Source organism: Olea europaea, unplaced genomic scaffold, assembly GCF_002742605.1.
Source record: "Olea europaea var. sylvestris unplaced genomic scaffold, O_europaea_v1 scaffold476, whole genome shotgun sequence".
Taxonomy (NCBI): domain Eukaryota; kingdom Viridiplantae; phylum Streptophyta; class Magnoliopsida; order Lamiales; family Oleaceae; genus Olea; species Olea europaea.
This window is the reverse complement of record NW_019263072.1, coordinates 127,076-145,517: the sequence shown is the minus strand read 5'-3', so window position 1 is coordinate 145,517 and position 18,442 is coordinate 127,076. Positions and strand designations below refer to the sequence as shown.

The 18,442-nt window shown below is 30.6% G+C and overlaps 1 protein-coding gene across 1 annotated transcript; it reads left to right on the top strand.

Moving 5' to 3' along the window:
• The first annotated feature begins 9,486 nt into the window (after positions 1-9,486).
• Positions 9,487-10,381, top strand: LOC111388237 (GDSL esterase/lipase At5g08460-like). Its single transcript, XM_023012925.1, has 2 exons — positions 9,487-9,956; positions 10,254-10,381. The coding sequence occupies exons 1-2, from the start codon at positions 9,707-9,709 to the stop codon at positions 10,379-10,381; spliced, it is 378 nt and encodes a 125-aa protein (XP_022868693.1). The 5' UTR covers positions 9,487-9,706.
• The last annotated feature ends 8,061 nt before the right edge of the window (positions 10,382-18,442 follow it).

The following is an 18,442-nucleotide window of genomic DNA, read 5'->3' as shown; positions in this document are numbered from 1 at the left end:
TCTATATGGTTCAACCCCCTAGATTTTTAGATAATAACAAACCTGATCTTGTGTGACACTTTTGTAACGCTATTTATAGCTTAAAATAGGTACCTCAACCACGATACTATGAATTACGTACTTTACTTACAACACTAGATTTGTGAATTTAAGATCCTGTAAGTATTATACCCTAGATTCAATCAACTTTGGACAAAAGCACTTTTAATATATAACTGATACAATTTTATGGAAGATTTATTATTTAACTAATATTCAATTAAATTAAAAAAGAGAGTCCGCAGATTCAAATCCTAGTAATTTATTAATCACAATAAGTTTGATTATGATACACAAGTTACTTATGATTGAATCTTAAATCATCATTGGTCTTAAGTAATAGCGAGATACGAATATTATTATTACAGATAGACCATCATATATGGTATTTCTTGCTTGTGAAATAAATAGCTAATCTCACAAGTAAAGGGTAGCAACACTTCAATGAACATGGGGATGTTAGAACAAAACATCATAGACCCGCTAGGAGATTCCATATGAGTAACTATCTGAGTGTCAGTGGTTAATCTTTAATGTCCGGTAGTGGAATCGATCATTTGACTTGAGGTCATCATAGTGCCTTATATGAGGGTAGTCATACTTTGATGATATTGGATGTTGCTCTACCAAGAGCCACTAATATGGCATCATTCAGGTATGTCAAGAATCATATGAAGATTGTGAATGATCAATAGATGATTTGCCACTTTTAGATTATAAGAGATTCCGATCTACATTTCATCCAGTTAAGTCGATAATGAAATCCTTGGCTAAGGTGTACTCATAAGTTAAAAATGAGTTTTCGACTTATATTATAGTAGAATGAAAGATATGATCGATAATTGAGATTGACATATATCTATATCTATAATTGATCGATTTATATTGATGAAATGATTATAGTTTCATGGTAAACAAACAAGTTTGGTTTACTCATACCACGTGACCTTTTCTATGACATGCATTGCCTTGACACATTGCTGGATGTCAATCTAGCATAACGAATGTAAATTAGTGATAAATTAAAAGGAGTGCTTTAGTTTATCGATTTTGATTATATTAAAACAATAATTCACGTCGTTAGCATTTTGATTGGGAACCAAATGAGTCATACACAAAAGGAAAACTAGAAAAATGAGATTTACCAATTAATTGACGAGAATTGTATATTTAATTAATTATGTTGATTATTAATAAGCCCAAATTAATTAATTATTAATTAATTCATGGTCTAGATTTAATTAATTGGATTAATTAAATATTGGACCAGATTAAGTTACAGGACGAGCTAAGCCCGTTTGGGCTTATATAAATAAGTTGATATGGTTTAAAAACTGTAGAGAAAATTTATATCCTTGCTAGCACAAGAAAAGTAAAAAACCTAGCTTTCTCAATCTTGTTTTTTGTATGGATTTTCATTGGACACTGTGCAATTGGACATTATAGATCGTGATTGTTGGAGTTCAAGAAAGGCAAAGGACTTTGCAGAATTCAACAAATGTATATTTCTATCACAGTTTCTATCTAAACACAAAGTAGATCCTTGGTGAAAACTGAAATTTTGTTTAAATTTCGCTGTGCATGATTAAGTAAATTCTCATCAATTGTATTTGAGCCAACTTTGTGCTTGTTAGAAATTGTTTATATCTTTGTGCCCTCAAAAGTTGATTCTTATACTTTTTATAGTTTCTAGTTTCTAGCAATTAATAAAATTTGATGCGGCAGAGGTGCTAGCACCACTGCAGTGTGTAATGACACCGACACTCTTGCTGGTGCTACTATGCCCTCCACTACAGTAGTGGCATTCATCGCTATCTGTAGCAACAATGCTGCTAGATTTGGCAGCAGCTCCAAGCTCTTGGTGGTGCATCGCTGACGTTGGACAACAGCAGCACATCGTCAGGTGTATTTTGTGTAGCGGCGACACATCAAGCGAAGATCATTGGCGCTTCAAAAACTAATGGGAACTCTAGAGTTTTTCAGAAAATGGGTGAAGGTTGATGCGGGGACTTTGATTGTAATTTGTATAATTATGGGTCCCCGCATGCAATTAAAGGAAAAGTGTTAGTGCGTAATTTTAAAGTAAGAACATGTCATGCAATTAAGATAATTGAAGAAGCCTATTTATAATTTTGAACCAGCGGTCATGTTGCAAATTTCAAAATGGCTTTGAATTTAAATTTAAAAAGGGTTTTAAAATTGTACGTTAAAAGGTTTGACCCAAAATTCTGTTTCAACTAGAATTTTGATTTTGACCTGTTTAAAATTTTAATTAAAGCTGATGACTTTTATATCATAGTTAAAATTTGATTTTAACTTAAATATTAAACTTTGAATATAGATTGAATTTTATTTTATTTAGAAGTTTTGTTCTAAATTAAAATGTTAGTTTAATTTAAATTGGCATTGGACTCTAATTTAGTGTTTAATTAAAATTTGATTTTAATTAAATTATCCACGCTTACATATTCTTGAAATTAGAGTTGGAATCTAATTTGACTTTTAATTAGAATTTGTTTTAATTAAATTCTCTTGCCCTAAAAATTTCCTTCGAATTAGAGTTGGACTCTAATTTAGTATTTAATTAAAATTTATTTGATTTTAATTAAATAAATTCGCCCTAATATCTTGGAATTAGAGTTGGACTCTAATTTTGCTATTGAATTAAAATTTGATTTTAATTAAATTCAATTGCTTTAAGTTTTGAAATTAAAGTTGGACTCTAATTTGATATTTAATTAAAATATGATTTTAATTATTTAGGCCTACGTGCCAACTATTGAAGTACATAGATTGCTACTGAACTAATTGAAGAAACAAGAAGAGGATGAAACTATAGAGATGGAGCATTGTATGATTCAATGCAATACCCCCTAGGAACTGACCAACTACTCTTTTTTATGGCTCGGGAAGACTATATATATATATATATATCTTTGCATGCTAGATGTATAATAAAATATATATGTAATTAATGTGATGAGACCTTTGCATGTAAAACCCTTTATTAAAATATTAAGTCATATTTATATTCACATTCCATCATTATAGTGAAAATTTAGAGCCCTCAATCGCTCTCAACTTGTTGAGTACACTCAAGGCTGGTCTATTAAGGATATGATTGACACTATAAAATATTATATATTTCTGAATGATGGGTTCGACTTAACTAAAATTTATCTTATATTGAGTACACTCAAGAAGATAAATTATAGAAGCATGTTAAGTTAACACATAAGATGTGTGAATACAAAGAGATATTACCCTAATGATCTGCATATTATATGGAGATACAATTAATAATAGTATCTACCCAAATGTTTTATAAAGGTTTGTTGAGTATACTCAAGGTTTTAGCATAACAAATAGGATCCTAACCTACTGGGAGTCAAGTATAAATTCCATAAATTTATGCGAGAGGATAATAAATTTGAGTTAAACAGTGGAAATATAATTAATTTAATAAAAGGCCATGTTAAATTAATGGTTACATTTTATATATTATTCTTTTACTTTTCGTCATTTATATTTATTGAATTATAAGTAATCATATGTATTTGATAGGTATAATGGTGCAACAACCAAATCACTTTTTCTTAATTGGTACTACAATTTGAGAATTGTTATTAGGCATGAGAAAATTGGTTATATCTTTGAGTAGCCCTTTCCAGAGACACTTGCTGATGACTCAATAAAGGAAGATGTGGTTGTTATAATAAACACTATGATGAAGATAGTACTGCACATGTGTAATGGTTGCAACTATGTCACTTGAGTTGCAAAAGCAATATAAGGACATAGATGCTAATACATGATTTTTTCATTTCAAAGAGTTTTATAATGAATAATCATGTGTGAAAGGATATGAGGCTTCCAAACAACTATACTGATGCAAAATGAAAAAGGGATCTTTAATCAGTGCTCATATACAGAAGATGAGTGGCATTGAAAAGTTGTCTCAATCGGGTTCAGTCATGAACTATGAACTAAGTATTGACTTAGTTCTGCAATCCCTACTAGAGAGTTATTCATAACTAATTAAGAATTTTGATATGAATAAGCTCGAGTGCACACCCATTGAGTTGCTGAACATGCTTAAGACTGTTAAGCTCAATATCAAAGTTACTAGCGAGAGTCATTGATTCCTCTAAGGGTATTAAGACGAAGTCTAAAGAGCATTGGGAAAACATCTAAGATGGCTAAGACAGTTAAAGTAAATATGGACATTATCAAATCTAATGAACCTTGTTATTATTTTGGAATGATAGGTCATTGGAAGAAAAACTACAAGACTTACATCTACTTTATTAACTTCTTCGGTATTAAATACCAGATATCGATCTTATATTTGCATCAACATGGAGAAACTAAATAGAAATAGACCACTGCAAAAGGAAGAAGTTGACTTATACGTTGAGAACAGATTGCTACATTGCTTGTAGGAGCATACTTTTTGCCATTGCCTTTATGTTTAGTACTAGAATTAGATAAATGTTATTTTTTTCTCACCATTACCAAGAACATTATTCGAATTTCATGTTTGGACATGAATTATTTTAATGTTTAGGACAATTATTGCTCCATTTTATCTTGATAAGATCTTAATGGTTATCGTAAATTATAAATTGACATATATATATATATATATTCTAAATACTAAGTATTCTATAATGAGTATATAAATTGAAAGGGATAAAAATGATAATCTGAATAAAGCCTATATCTAGCATATAGTCAGGCATTACTAATCAAGGACGATGAACCTACTAACATAAAAATAAAATCAAGCGTTGACTCAAAGAAATGGCAGGAGGCCATGGAATCCAAGATGAATTCTATGTATGTGAACAAGGTTTAGAACTTGATCAACCAGTCTAATGGGATGGATCCAATAGGTTGTAAATGGGTTTACATGAAGAGATCAACATGGAAGGAAACATTCGTACATACAAAGCGAGGCTAACAGCGAAAGGTTACAAATAAAGGCAAGGAGTTGGTTTGGAAGAAACCTCCTAGCATATAGCCATGCTAAAGTCTATTTTGATTTTACTTGTAATAACAACATAGCATGACTATGAGTTATGGTGAAAAGATGTCAAAACTGCATTCCTAAATAGGAACTTGGAAGATGAAGTGTACATGACACGACTCAAAAGTTTTGAATCCAAATATGCTTACAAGATATACAAAATTAATCAATTATTATATGAATTGAAGCAAGCATGTTGGAGCTGAAATCTTCAATTTGATGAAAAAGTCAAAAGGTATGATTTTATCAAAAATGAAGAAGATCCCTATGTTTACAAAAACATAGTGGGTGCATTGTTGTATTCTTAATATTATATGTAGCTAACATATTTATAGGAAATGACATCCCTATGTTTCAATAATTGAAATCATGGTTGAAAAATAATATCTCAATGAAAGATATGGGAGAAATAACTTGATCTTTAAAGATAGATCTAGAAGATTGCTTAACCAACCCAATCTATATAGATAAAATTTTGAGAAGATTTTGTATGGGAAAATGAATTGAGATTTCATGGATACACTGATGCTGACTTCTAGTTAGACTAGAACAATAACAAATCTTAATCAGGATATTGGTTTACCCTTAAGCGGTATGGTAGAAAAGTTCCAAACAGGAAATGATTATTGATTCAATAGCGAAAACCTAATACACCATTACTTTAGAAGCCACAAAGAGTTGCGGTACGGATTAAGAGGTTCATTGATAAACTTGGAGTAGTTTCTAAAATTGTTGGTTGCATACTTTTATATTGTGATAACAATAGATCCATCGCGCATGTGAAATAACTAAAGTCCCATCAACGATTAACATGTGTTAAGGTGGTATCATATCATCAGAGAAATAGTACAAATAAATGAGTAAAGAAGGAACTAATTCCCATAGTTGATAATATTACAGATCCAGTGGCCAAGAATTGTACCCGTATAAACATGATTGTCATATAGACTCTTATAATACTAGATACATAAATGATTGGATCTAATGCAAGTGGGAGTTTATAAGTGTTATGCTCTAGGTCTAATTAACTTTGGACATAAACACTTTCAATATATAATTCATTCAATTTTATGACAGATTTATTATTTAACTAATATTCAATTCAATTAAATAATATAGTCTGTTGATTTAAATCTTAGTAATTTGTTAATCACAAAGAGTTGTGATTGCGGGATACAAATTACATATGATTGAATAGTAATAGCGAGATACGAATATCGTTATTACGGATATACAATCACGTGTGGCATTCCTTACTTGTGAAGTAAGTAGCTAATCTCACAAGTTAAAGTGTAGAAACACTTAAATGAACACGTTGATGTTCTGTTATATAACAAAACATTGGAGACCCGCTGGGAGATTCTACATGGGCAACTATCTGAGTCTCAGTGGTTAATCTCTAACGTTCGATAGTGGAATTGGGCTTTTGACTTGAGGTCATCATAGTCCCTTATATGAGAATAGTCATACTTTAGTGATGTTGGATGTTGCTCTACCAGGGGCCACTAATACAGCATTGTTCAGGTATTTCAAGAATTATATGAAGGTTGTGAATGATCAATAGATGGTTTGTCACTCTTAGATAGTAAGAGATTTTGATCTACATTTCATCCAGTTAAGTCGATAATGAAATCCTTGGTCAATGTGTACACATAAGTCAAAAAGGAGTTTTCGACTTAATAGTGGAATGAAAGATATGTTTAATAATTGAAATTGACACATATCTATATCTCGTAATTGATTGAATCATATTGACGAAAGGATTATAGTTTCACGATAAACAAACAAATTTGATTTGGTCATATCACATGACATTTTCTATCACATGTATTATTTTGATATATTGCTAGATGTCAATTTGGAACGACGAATGTAAATTAATAATAAATTAAAAAGGGTGTTTTAATTTATCGATTTCGATTAGATTAGGCATCGTGATTGGAACCTAATCGGTCACATACAAAAGGAAAATTAGAAAAATGAGATTTACCAATTAATTAACATGAGTTGGATAATTAATTAATGGTATTGCTTATTAATAAGCCCGAATTAATTAATTCATGAGCCGGATTTAATTAATTGGATTAATTAAGTACCGGACCGGATTAAATTATGAGATGAGCTAAGCCTATTTGGGCTTATATAAATAAGCTACTAAGGTTTGAAAACTCTAGAGAAAATTCATATTTTTGCTAGCACAAGAAAAGAAAAAAATTATAGTTCTCTCAATCTTGTTTTCTGTGTGGATTTTCATTGGAAGTTGGACAGTTGTAGATTACAGATCATGATTGTTGGAGTTCAAGAAAAGCAAAGGAGTTTATAGAATTCAAAAAAGGTAAAATTTTTATCACAAGTTCTATTTAAACACAAAGCAAATCCTTGGTGAAAATTGAGATTTTATTTAAATTTCGCTTCACATGATTAAGTAAATTCTCAATAGATCTGAATTCTTTTTATTTATCATAATCATGGTTGCACTAGATGATCTTATAGCACTAAAAAATCACAAACATGCGTTGACGACTTCATCTCCCAGCTAGCAGCTAGATTCTCTATTGAGGACTCTGACTTGCTTTCATATTTTCTTGGCATTTAAGTTATTTCCCCAAAATTGGTTTTTTGCTTTCCTAGTAGTAATATATTTCTAACCTCCTATAGAGGACCAATTTGTTAAATGAAAGACTATCTAAACTACACTCTATACTTCCATAAACCTCATTTCGCATTATGGAAGTTTTCTTGCTAATGCTACCAAATATCGTCATATTATTGGAAGCCTCTAGTAAGTTGTTCTTACTCACCCAAACGTTGTTTCTGTCATGAAGTAATTAGCTCAATTTATGCATCAATCGTCAACTGAACAATCGACAACTGTCAAATGGCTTGTTCTACCTTTTTAAAACTCTCTACCATAAAGTATTTCTTCGAAACCATTCTCCCTAGTATTCCATGCCTTCTGTGATACTGTCAGGATAGAAAATATGGATGATAAAACTTCCAATAGTGTTCATATGGTATTTCTGGATTTGCGTGGTGCTCTAAAAACAATGATATGTTGCCCATCATGAACAAAAGTTGAGTACCGATTGATTGCTAGAACTACCTCAGAGCTCCTCTCCATTAAGAACTTGCTTCGTAAACTTGGTCTTGTAAAACCCGCAAATGTTTGGGATCGCTAACAAGTAATAATGTAGTGAGTAATCTAGTCTCTGCTTGTCTCCCTTTAAAATAAAATTCCTTAATTCTCATACACATTTTCGACCACATTCGGTTCTCTAAAAAATTACAATGATCAATAAGAATTTGAAAACTTGGGAAGATTGCTTATCATTCATAGAGTTTGCATACAATAGGATGTATACTACTATTTCTTATTCTCTCTTTGAAATTGTTTATGGCTTTGATCAGCTTACTCCTTTGAATTTAATTCAATTACCTGTTGATGAAAGGAATATTGTCGATGGGAAGAAGAAAGCTGAATTGGTGAAGTTAGTCTATGAGAGGTTTCAGCTTCAGATTGAAAAGAAGAATGAACATTATGCTTCCCAAGCCAATAAACGAAGGAAGTGTGTGACCTTTGATTTAGAAGATTGAATTGGGTTCACATGCAAAAAGAACGTTTTCCAACCCATATAGAAGGTCCAAATAGCATCCTAGAGAAGATAGACCATTCCAAATCCTTATGAAGATTAATGACAATGCCTATAAATTGGATCTTTCATGTGTGTATATTGTGTCTACTACTCTTAATGTTGCTGATCTTTCACTCTTTGATGTAGGTGACAATTCGAGTCAGAATCCTTTTGAAGAAAGGAGAATGATGAGTATAACGGAGGCCAGCTAGCAAAGATCCTTTACATGTTCCGGAAGGGCCAATAACGAGGTCAGGAAAGGCGTATATCAAATCTTGTTGTAGATTCCAAGGTTCATCCTTCATGGGTTTACATCAAGAAAGGTGTCGCTTTCCTAATCAAAAAATATGAGAATAATGCTTCTCCTAAAGTTAAGGGGTCATTTTTTCCGAGTACCTTCGACATATTCTCTCAAGCTCCATACAGTATACTCTGTGTCAACTTGTAGTACATTCACTTCACCGGCAGGATTGCTCTCTTGATTCGAAGTTTTTCTTAGAAGTTTCAACCTTGTTGACTATGAAAAGAGTCACAATTACAAGAGAGACTCGTAATCATGGCAGTGCTGTACTCTTTGATTTACAAGAAAATGATAACATGGCTAGAACCCCGAACCACAGCAGACCTAGTACTGGTGGTGTCCTGTGGTTTTTCACAAAATTCTTTCACAATATAAGAAAAATTAGAGGAACAAGCAAGCTATTAAAGATTTTCACCGTCATGGACCAACATCAATGGTTCCATATAAAAAAAAAAAAAAAAAAAAAGATATTGCGGAGACAGGATTTGAACTTGTGACCTCATCCCCAAATGAAAATGCAAAATGACAATGAATCTGTAACTGAAATCAGAACCGGCAAAAAGTAGGCTTGCACATCAGCCAAAAGCATGAATTCTTGCCTGTTTTTCCTCACCCCCAGCAACAAAATCATGACCAGAAAGCAAGAATATCTCTCTTAAATTTGAATCGAAATTGTTGGTAACACAAAACATTGATGATAAAGAAATGACAAAGATAAAATGGCTGGATTTGGTGTTATTTGGGGCAGTTCTGGTTGCTGTTTCTTCAAGTGAAGTAGGCATGGCAGATCCACAGTTTAGTGCAATGTTTGTATTTGGTGATTCGTTAATCGATCCAGGAAATAACAACTACTTGAATTCCTTAGCAAAAGCCAATTACGTACCTTATGGGGTGGATTTCAGTGAAGGGCCTTCTGGTAGATTCTCCAATGGAAAAACAATAATAGACTACTTAGGTAACTATGATTTTTTACTTTGTTAATTGCTACTATTATTAGCCTTCAGTTATGTGTTTTCCAAATGCTACATTAAAACTTATTTCTCTTGAGATCAAGAAAAGGCCGAATCTTCTAATGCTAAGTTAAAACTTATTTATCTTTGAGTTCGAAGAAAAGGCCAAATTTTTTTTGAGTTCATCAACTATCTCTACACCTGAATCAAATTGTTCTAGTTATCTAGAACAATGAGGAGATTCTATAGAAGAAATACAGGGTCTGCTTTGATGACTGTGTGATTTACTTGTGAATTTGTAGGAGACTTGTTGGAAATTCCCGCTTTACCAGCTTATACAAATCCTTCTGCTACTGGAAAAAACATTCTGAGGGGAGTGAACTATGCTTCTGCTGCTGGAGGAATTCTTGAAGAAACAGGACAAAAGTGATAAACAAAAAAAAAAAGGAAATAACCTTGTTCCATTACCCTTTCCGCTCAGTCACAGACACTGCATGTTTTTTGTTGGGGTTTTCTTGGGGGCTCTCATCAGACCTCCTCTTGCTTTTTCTTTGTGTGGTGTTTTCGAAATTAATAACCCCTTTCGCAGCCTTCAATTTCTTCATTTGAATATGATTTTTATGGACTATGTAATAAATGTCGTTGATGATATAGCAATAAGTTGCACAAAATGAATTCGACAATGGTGAGAATGGAGAGTAACTGAACGACGATATCTGTCGGAGTCGTGGTTGACAAATTCGAACGAGAAAGGGCTTGGTGATACCGTTAGGAATCATGGGGAAGAGAGATATAGACGGAGATAGGAGTTGCTTAATATGGTAGTTAAGAAAATTGTAATTTAAATTACGATAATTAAAGAATCGCGCCATCAATTAATATACATATCAACTAATGATTAAATGATGATAAAAATATTTCACATTTAATAATTAAATAAAAATCTGACTTGTGCATAAAAAAACTTCCTCCCCACCTGATGTTTGCAATGCAACTTTTAAACACTTGGATGGTATAATTTCCACTTAATTAAACGTACTGTTCGATTTTATTGATTTCAGGCCGTACTGGGCCTAATTTCCTCTTCCTCTCTGGATCTATTTCGGTCCAATTAGGGCCCAACTCACAGATCCATATTTGCTAAGAAATTGACACTGTTAGTGATATACAACCACTGCACCACCGTCGCCGGAAGCCGTTTCTTCTGCAGGTCCCCTTTCTTTATGTAGATATATAGTTTGACTTTCTCCTATTCACACAGTAATTTACTACATGTTATGTGCAATCCTTCTGTTCCTTCTCTTCGTTTGCCGATGTTGCAATTGCAGATGTTTTGTGTTTTTTCCCTGTATGAACTAAAATTCTCTGTGCAAATATCGCTATTCTAATTTCACAAATTTTGTACTCCTTTAATATGTTAAGAAAATTCGTTTTGAAAGGTAAAGAGCGAATGTGTCAAAATTATATAGCAGTATCGGGAAAAATGTTAAACTACTCGAGTTGGATTGTTCTTTTTATTTTCTTTCTTTAAATTGAACGTGAATTCTTATTTAATTTGATAATAATATAAGGATTAATACTTGGAAATTAGAGTTACTCTTTTGATTGCCTCGGTAGTGCTGCAAATTTGACGAAGTGATAGTCAAATATCATGCACTTGATGAATGGAAATAGAAAATTGAAACTAAGTCAATTAAACTATGAAATAAAATCTGCTGGTAGTGCTTGAGGACTAAACAAGTAACTGGAATCATCAAACTAGTATAAGATGCCAGAAAATTGTGAATACATGTTAATGTTTGAGATTCATAATTAAGTTGGTGATTTGATAGTTTGAAATTTGATATCTTTGCTTATAACACAATTTGAAGTGTAGGAGTCAAATATAGAAGTAGAAGCCCAGAATGGAAAAAATGCTGATCTGGTGAACTCTGTCAGCCTATATTCTCTTATTAAAGGGATGTTAAGATTTTCTCCATAGACTCGTTGATATATTGCGTACTAGTAACCTTTTAAGTTTTCATAGGCAGCAAGATATGAGTTTGATGTCTAATTAACTTCTGTAAGAATGGAACTATTCCTTGATTGGTTATGTTACATTTACATAATGGCTTACATACACATGATGTGGTCAAATATAATTTGGTCGGAATTTTTTAACCAAAAAAAAAAAAAAAAAAAAAAAAAAAAAAAAAAAAAAAAGGTAACCTTGTTAACGATCAACTAGAAAAGTTAACTTATGGTTAGTCCATACACTGCTAAATTTTAACTAACTCTACCAACATAACTTGTAAATCACCAAAGAACTCATTTGGTTGTGCACGCCGCACTTTTAGAATTCTGGGCCACTTTTCTCTCCACTGGATCACCAAAGACGAACCTCTATCTTCAAAATCGAAACTCCAAGCGCCTCTTTTTCGAACTTTAAAGGTATATCAGTGAAGGTAGGAATTTGCTTAAGGTTTGAACTTTGTGTATTGATTTGTGGCTGGGGCAAAAGATTCACTGAAATATGTAACAGATATTCTTCTTGACTTAAAGCAAAGGTTCAACCAATGGAAGGCAATATTTGGGAACAAATATGGAAAATATATTTGTAATTGAATCAAGAGGTCTTTGGAATGAGTTTATGATCTTCAAAGAATGATCTCTATAATGAATAAAATGTTCAACCACAATTTGGGATGTTCCATGGCTTGTATAGGTATAATGGAAGTGTTTTAGATTGATTGGGATTGAAAACTAATAATTTTACATGAACTAGGGTTTTTAAGCAAATGTAGGCGTGTTTGGATGGTCCCGCTGTAGGTTTGGTGAGAGTCAGTCTATCCTGTAGTATTGTCTCTACAGTGGTAAGTTATTATAATTTCATTTTATTCAATTATGTCTTCGATTTCAAGTTGGTTTAGGAGATCTAGTAATAGATTTGAAAATATTTCAAATATTTGTCAAAATGAAGAAGAATTAGATCAAGCAACTGCATCAATAATTTCAAAAATCATGAATTTCAAATTGCTCAAATTAAACAAAGATTGCATAACATGACTATTCCAAAGGTAGAGAAAAACTCTATCTATGAAATAGGAAAGTTTGATTTTACTCAAAATTATGTTACTAAAACTTTTGAGCAAACATTACCCATTAAAAGTCAAAATGCATTTATTAATCTATTTTCAAAAGAATCTATTAAATCCTACAGAAAGAAATTTAAATATCTTCATGTCGGATTAGTTCAAATTGCTATCAAAGCACTGTTTCGACTTGGTTTAGACATTCCTATCCTTTTAACTCTTAGATTTGTGCATAGATCTAGAGATATTCATTTTCAATTAGCTAGATTTTCAACATCTTCTTTGACAGGTGTTGACTTTAATCTCAATATTGGTAATGAAGATAAAGCAGAAGAATTTGAACAACCCAATTTACCAACTCTATCTGATATATTACCTCATGTTGAGAGACTTGATCAACAATGCACTATTATTTCTTCTGCCATAGATAGAAGAAATGAATTTAAAACTGATCAATTTGCTGATGTTAAAAATTTTAGAAAAATATTTCGAGAAAATTTTTTCAAAAGAAGAAAGAGAATCTTTTTGGATAGATTATGAAGAATTTTCAAAAGAATTAAGTTTCCATGAATGGGTTTATTTTAAAGTTTATAGTAAAAAGCCAAAAAGAAAAACTATTAAAAATACAGATATTTCAAAAAAGATTTGAAAAATTCTTCTGGAGATAATATTCAATTTTCGTATCCTCCTATGCAAGAAATAGTTGTTTCTCAAGAAAATACTGAAATTCTTGCTTCTCATTTGAAAAGGATATCTACAGAACGACCTGATGATTCTCATGTTGTTGCTGCAGATATCAAAAATATTCAAGCTCAAAATAACTACACTAATGTAGTTCTTCAATCTATGTGCTCTCTGCTTAATAGAATTGAAACAAATTCTAAACTGAAGTAACATCTTCAAAATCATCTAAGCAACTCATGTAACTTGTAACCAGCTTTAATAAAGTTACATGAGGCAACTCAGAAACCTCTTAAAACTAAGGTTAATGTTCTAAAAGAACTCGCAACTCAATTATCAAAATTATCATCCTCTTCAACTTCGAATAACATCAATACTATTGATGAAATTGAATATCAATTTATTGATGAAGAAGTTTCCCATATCAATAAATTACGAGGATAGAATACTCAATTTTCTAAAATTCCGGCTTATTTTCCAAAAAAATACTCCTCCAAATTTACTTTTTGAAGGAAAGCTTCAAAAATCCACAACTTTTTATGGTAATGGTATTACTATATGGAATATTGATGGTTTATCTGATTATCAAATTATGCAAATTGTTGAGAATATGGGTTCTTGTTTTAATGCCTATATTCATGAAGGAGATTCTCCCGTTCAAACTACAAATAATATTATTCAAGGATTTTCTGACCAATTGAATAATTGGTGGTTTCATTATTTAACAGAAAATGATAAAAAAAAAAGTTGCTAATTCTATAAAAGAAGATGGTACAAATGATAGTTTTACTACTCTTATTTTATAGTATTATCAAACATTTTATTAGAACTTCAACAGATGTTTTAGAAAAAATATATATTGTTCAGATGAATCTCAACCGCTCAACTTTACAAGATTTTCGTTTGTATCAAGATATGTTTTTAAAATGCATATTTTTTCGAATTGATTGTAATCAATCTTACTGGAAAGAAAGATGTTTATCTGAACTTCAAAAACTATTTTCTGAAAGAGTCAAAAATTCTATAAGGAAAGAAAATAATTACAGTATTCTTTATGATAATTTTTCTTATGAAGAACTAATTGCTTTTATTAATTGTAATGAACTCAAAATCACAGACAAATTGAAATTAGAAAGACTTGATAGTCGAAAAAAACTTAGATCTTTCTATAATCAATACGGATTTGAGAAAATTAGTCCTTTTTCAAAAAGAAAAAAAATTTCTTATGAAAGAAAATTTTATTCAAAAGAAAAGAATTTTCAAAAATCTTATTCCAAAAACTTTTCTTAAACAAAATTTTAGAAGAAAAAGTTTTCAAAATCCTCTAATGTTACTTGTTGGAAATGCGAAAAGCCAAGGCATTATTCTAATAAATGTCTTATGATTAGCAAGATTAACAATCTTCAAATTGATGAAGATATTAAACTTGAACTCCTCAATCTTATTGATTCAAATTCCAGTTCTGATAATGATTTTATTTCTGAATTAGAACAAGTTTATCAACATTAAGAAAATTCTGATGTTGAAACAAGTTCAAATTTATCCTCTTCTTCAAATCAAAGTAAGGAACTTTGAGGTTGTAAAATTATAAATATTCTTACTAAACAAAAGGAACATATTAAAGTGATTGTAGATCAAATAAAAGATCCACAACTCAAAAATAAGTTCAGTACTCTTTTACCCTAAAATTCAAAACCCACTTTTGAACCTTTCAATATGCAAAATATTTTAAATCGTTTTACGAAAGAAACTTCAAAATCTTCTAGTTCTGATCTAAAATCAGAAGTCAATTCTATGAAATCCCAAATTTTCATTCTTAAGCATCAGATGAAAGATGTTCACATGGAAGTTTCATTTCTTAAAACTCAAGATTTAAAACCAAAATCTAGAGTTTTATCCTCTTCTGATTCTTCTGATGAAGAATTTATTCCTAATATTCCTTATGGTCCTCAATTTGAAGAAGAAAATATTAATGCTATTAACTGAATTCAACTTCAAAAATGGTACTACAATATGACTATTTTAGTTAACAAAGAATTCAAATTCACTTCTAGAGTTTTTATTGATTCTGGCACTGATCAAAATTGTATCCGAGAATGATTAACAACTACAAAATATTTTGAAAAAACTACTGAACGTATCTATTGTACTAGTGGTAAGAAACTCAATATTCAATATAAACATTCAAAAGCTCATGTTTGTAATTTAAACATTTGTTTCAAAAATATATTTTATCTTATAAAAGACTTAGACCAAGAAGTAATTTTTGGTACTCAATTTATTATTCAAATTTATCCTTTCAAGCTAATTCAAAAGGATTGACTACCAAATTTTTTGCCAAGAAATTTGTTTTAAATTTACTAATCCTTCTTCTTATAAGGATGTTAATGCCTTAAAAGAAGCAACTATTTTTAAAATTATTAATAATATAAATTTCAAAAAGAATCATATTAGACTTCTTAAAAAAGAAATTAAATTTCAAAGAATTGAAGAAAAATTACAAAATCCTTCAATTTAAGAGAAAATTTCAAATTTTCAAGACAAGTAGAAAAAGAAATTTGTTCTCCTATTCCAAAAACTTTTTGGAATAGGAAGAAACATGTTGTTTCTCTTCCCTACAATTCTGATTTCCATTAATCAAATATTCATACAAAATATCGTCTTATTTAGATAAAAAAAAATAACTTTTAGATCATTATATCAAGAAAATCAGCTCTTATTCGTCCTAGCAAATCTCTTTGGAGTTGCTCAACCTTTTATGTCAATAATTATGCTGAAATTGAACGAGGTGTTCCACGTTTCATTATCAATTATAAACTTCTCAATAAAGCTCTTCAATGGATTAGATATCCATTACTTCAAAAGAAATATCTTTTGAATAGACTATACAAAGTTGTTATCTTCTAAAAATTTGATATAAAGTCAGGTTTCTGACAAATTCAGATTAACGAAGAAGATAGATACAAAACTACTTTCAATATTCCTTTTTGCCAATATGAATGGAATGTTATGCCATTTGGCCTAAAAATGCACAATCTGAATTTCAAAAAATCATGAATGATATTTTCAATCCCTTTTCAAATTTTATTATTGTTTGCATTGATGATGTTCTCATATTTTTTGAAAGTATAGAATAACATTTCAAACAATTAAATGCATTCATTCATGTAGTCAAGAAAAATGGTTTAGCAATTTCTGCGAAGAAAATTGTTCTTTGTCAAACAAAAATTAGGATTTTAGGACATAACATCCATTTAGGAGCCATTACTCCAATTCAAAGAAGTCTAGAATTTGTTGATGAATTTTCAGGTGAAATTCTAGATAAAACAAGTTTACAGCATTTTTTAGGTTGTGTCAATTATTTTGTTGATTTTATCAAAAGTATACGTCAAATCTGTGCCTCTCTTTTCAAAAGACTAAAGGAAAACCCTGGCCCATGGAGTGACAAGCATACATTAGTTGTTCAAAAGGTCAAAAAAAACTATCAAAAATATTCATTACCTTCAATTCTTGACCTCACTGCCTCTATTATTGTTGAGATAGAAGCATCGGATATAGGATATTGTGGAGCGTTAAAACAGATTTCACAAGAGTCTAGTCAAAAACAGTTGGTTAGGCATCATAGTGGTGTGTGGACAAGCTCTCAAAAAAATTATTTCACTATTAAAAAAGAGATTTTATCTATAGAATTATGTATTTCAAAATTTCAAGATAATTTAATTAATAAAATATTCATTTAGAAAACTGACTGTAAAGCATCCAAAGATGTTTTACAAAAAGATGTAAAAAAAAATCTTGTTTCAAAATAAATTTTTGTAAGATGGTAGGCTATTTTGTCATGTTTTGATTTTGAAATTCTATATATACAAGGTAAATAAAACGATCTTGCAGATTTCCTTACAAGAGAGTTTATACAGAAAAATGAGAGTTGCGAGAATTCATTATTGAAAGAAAAAAGTGAAGGAATTGGACAGATATTCAAGAAGCAATAGAGAGAAAAAATTCAAAAATAGAAAAAAATTCAATGACTTCTTCTGAAGCTCCTTTTCGAAAGAAAAGTAGTCGAAAAAAGACTACTACACCATTATTTTCAATGGATGATTATTTCAAAGGATTATCCTCAAAACATGAAGAAAAAACTTCTTCATCCACCCAAAATATTCAAAATACTACTCTTTCAACCTTAGTATTTAAAAAACCAAACCAAAATAAACTCAATCTCTCCAAAACCTTCAAATTTCAAAAAATAAAAATAAAAAAATAGTTCAAGCTTCTGAAAAACTTACACTAATAAACCCTCCAAACATTGTTCAATACTTATTCAAAGCAGCTTGCAACCTATATTTAAGATGGAAACATCTTGAATCAATAGATATTCAAATTTAAATGAATGTCTTTTAGACATTTTTCCTTCAAAATTCTATTTCATGCCTTATAATATCAAAAAATTCAAAAAGTATTATGAAGCCATCCTTACAAAACTGAATCTGCTACCATTACTCATACAACAAACCAACAAAATCCAAAAAGAATTGATTTTTTCAAAAATTAGTATTCAATGGGTGTTCTCATATTAGGACTTGGGACAACAACTATGGAATGAGAAGCGAATGTATCTCTCTACCAGCAAATCATTTGAATCTCATTTCAATTATTTTGATTACAAGGTGCCTGGTTTAATGTATTTTACTTTAGACCAGTGACACATTCTTGGTTTATTTTATTTCATCAAAATTGTA

Coding starts and splice junctions, on each gene's coding strand:
- LOC111388237 (XM_023012925.1), top strand. CDS start 9,707: ATGACAAAGATAAAATGGCTGGATTTGGTGTTATTTGGGGCAGTTCTG. Junction 9,957..10,253: donor AACAATAATAGACTACTTAG/GTAACTATGATT, acceptor GTGAATTTGTAG/GAGACTTGTTGGAAATTCCC.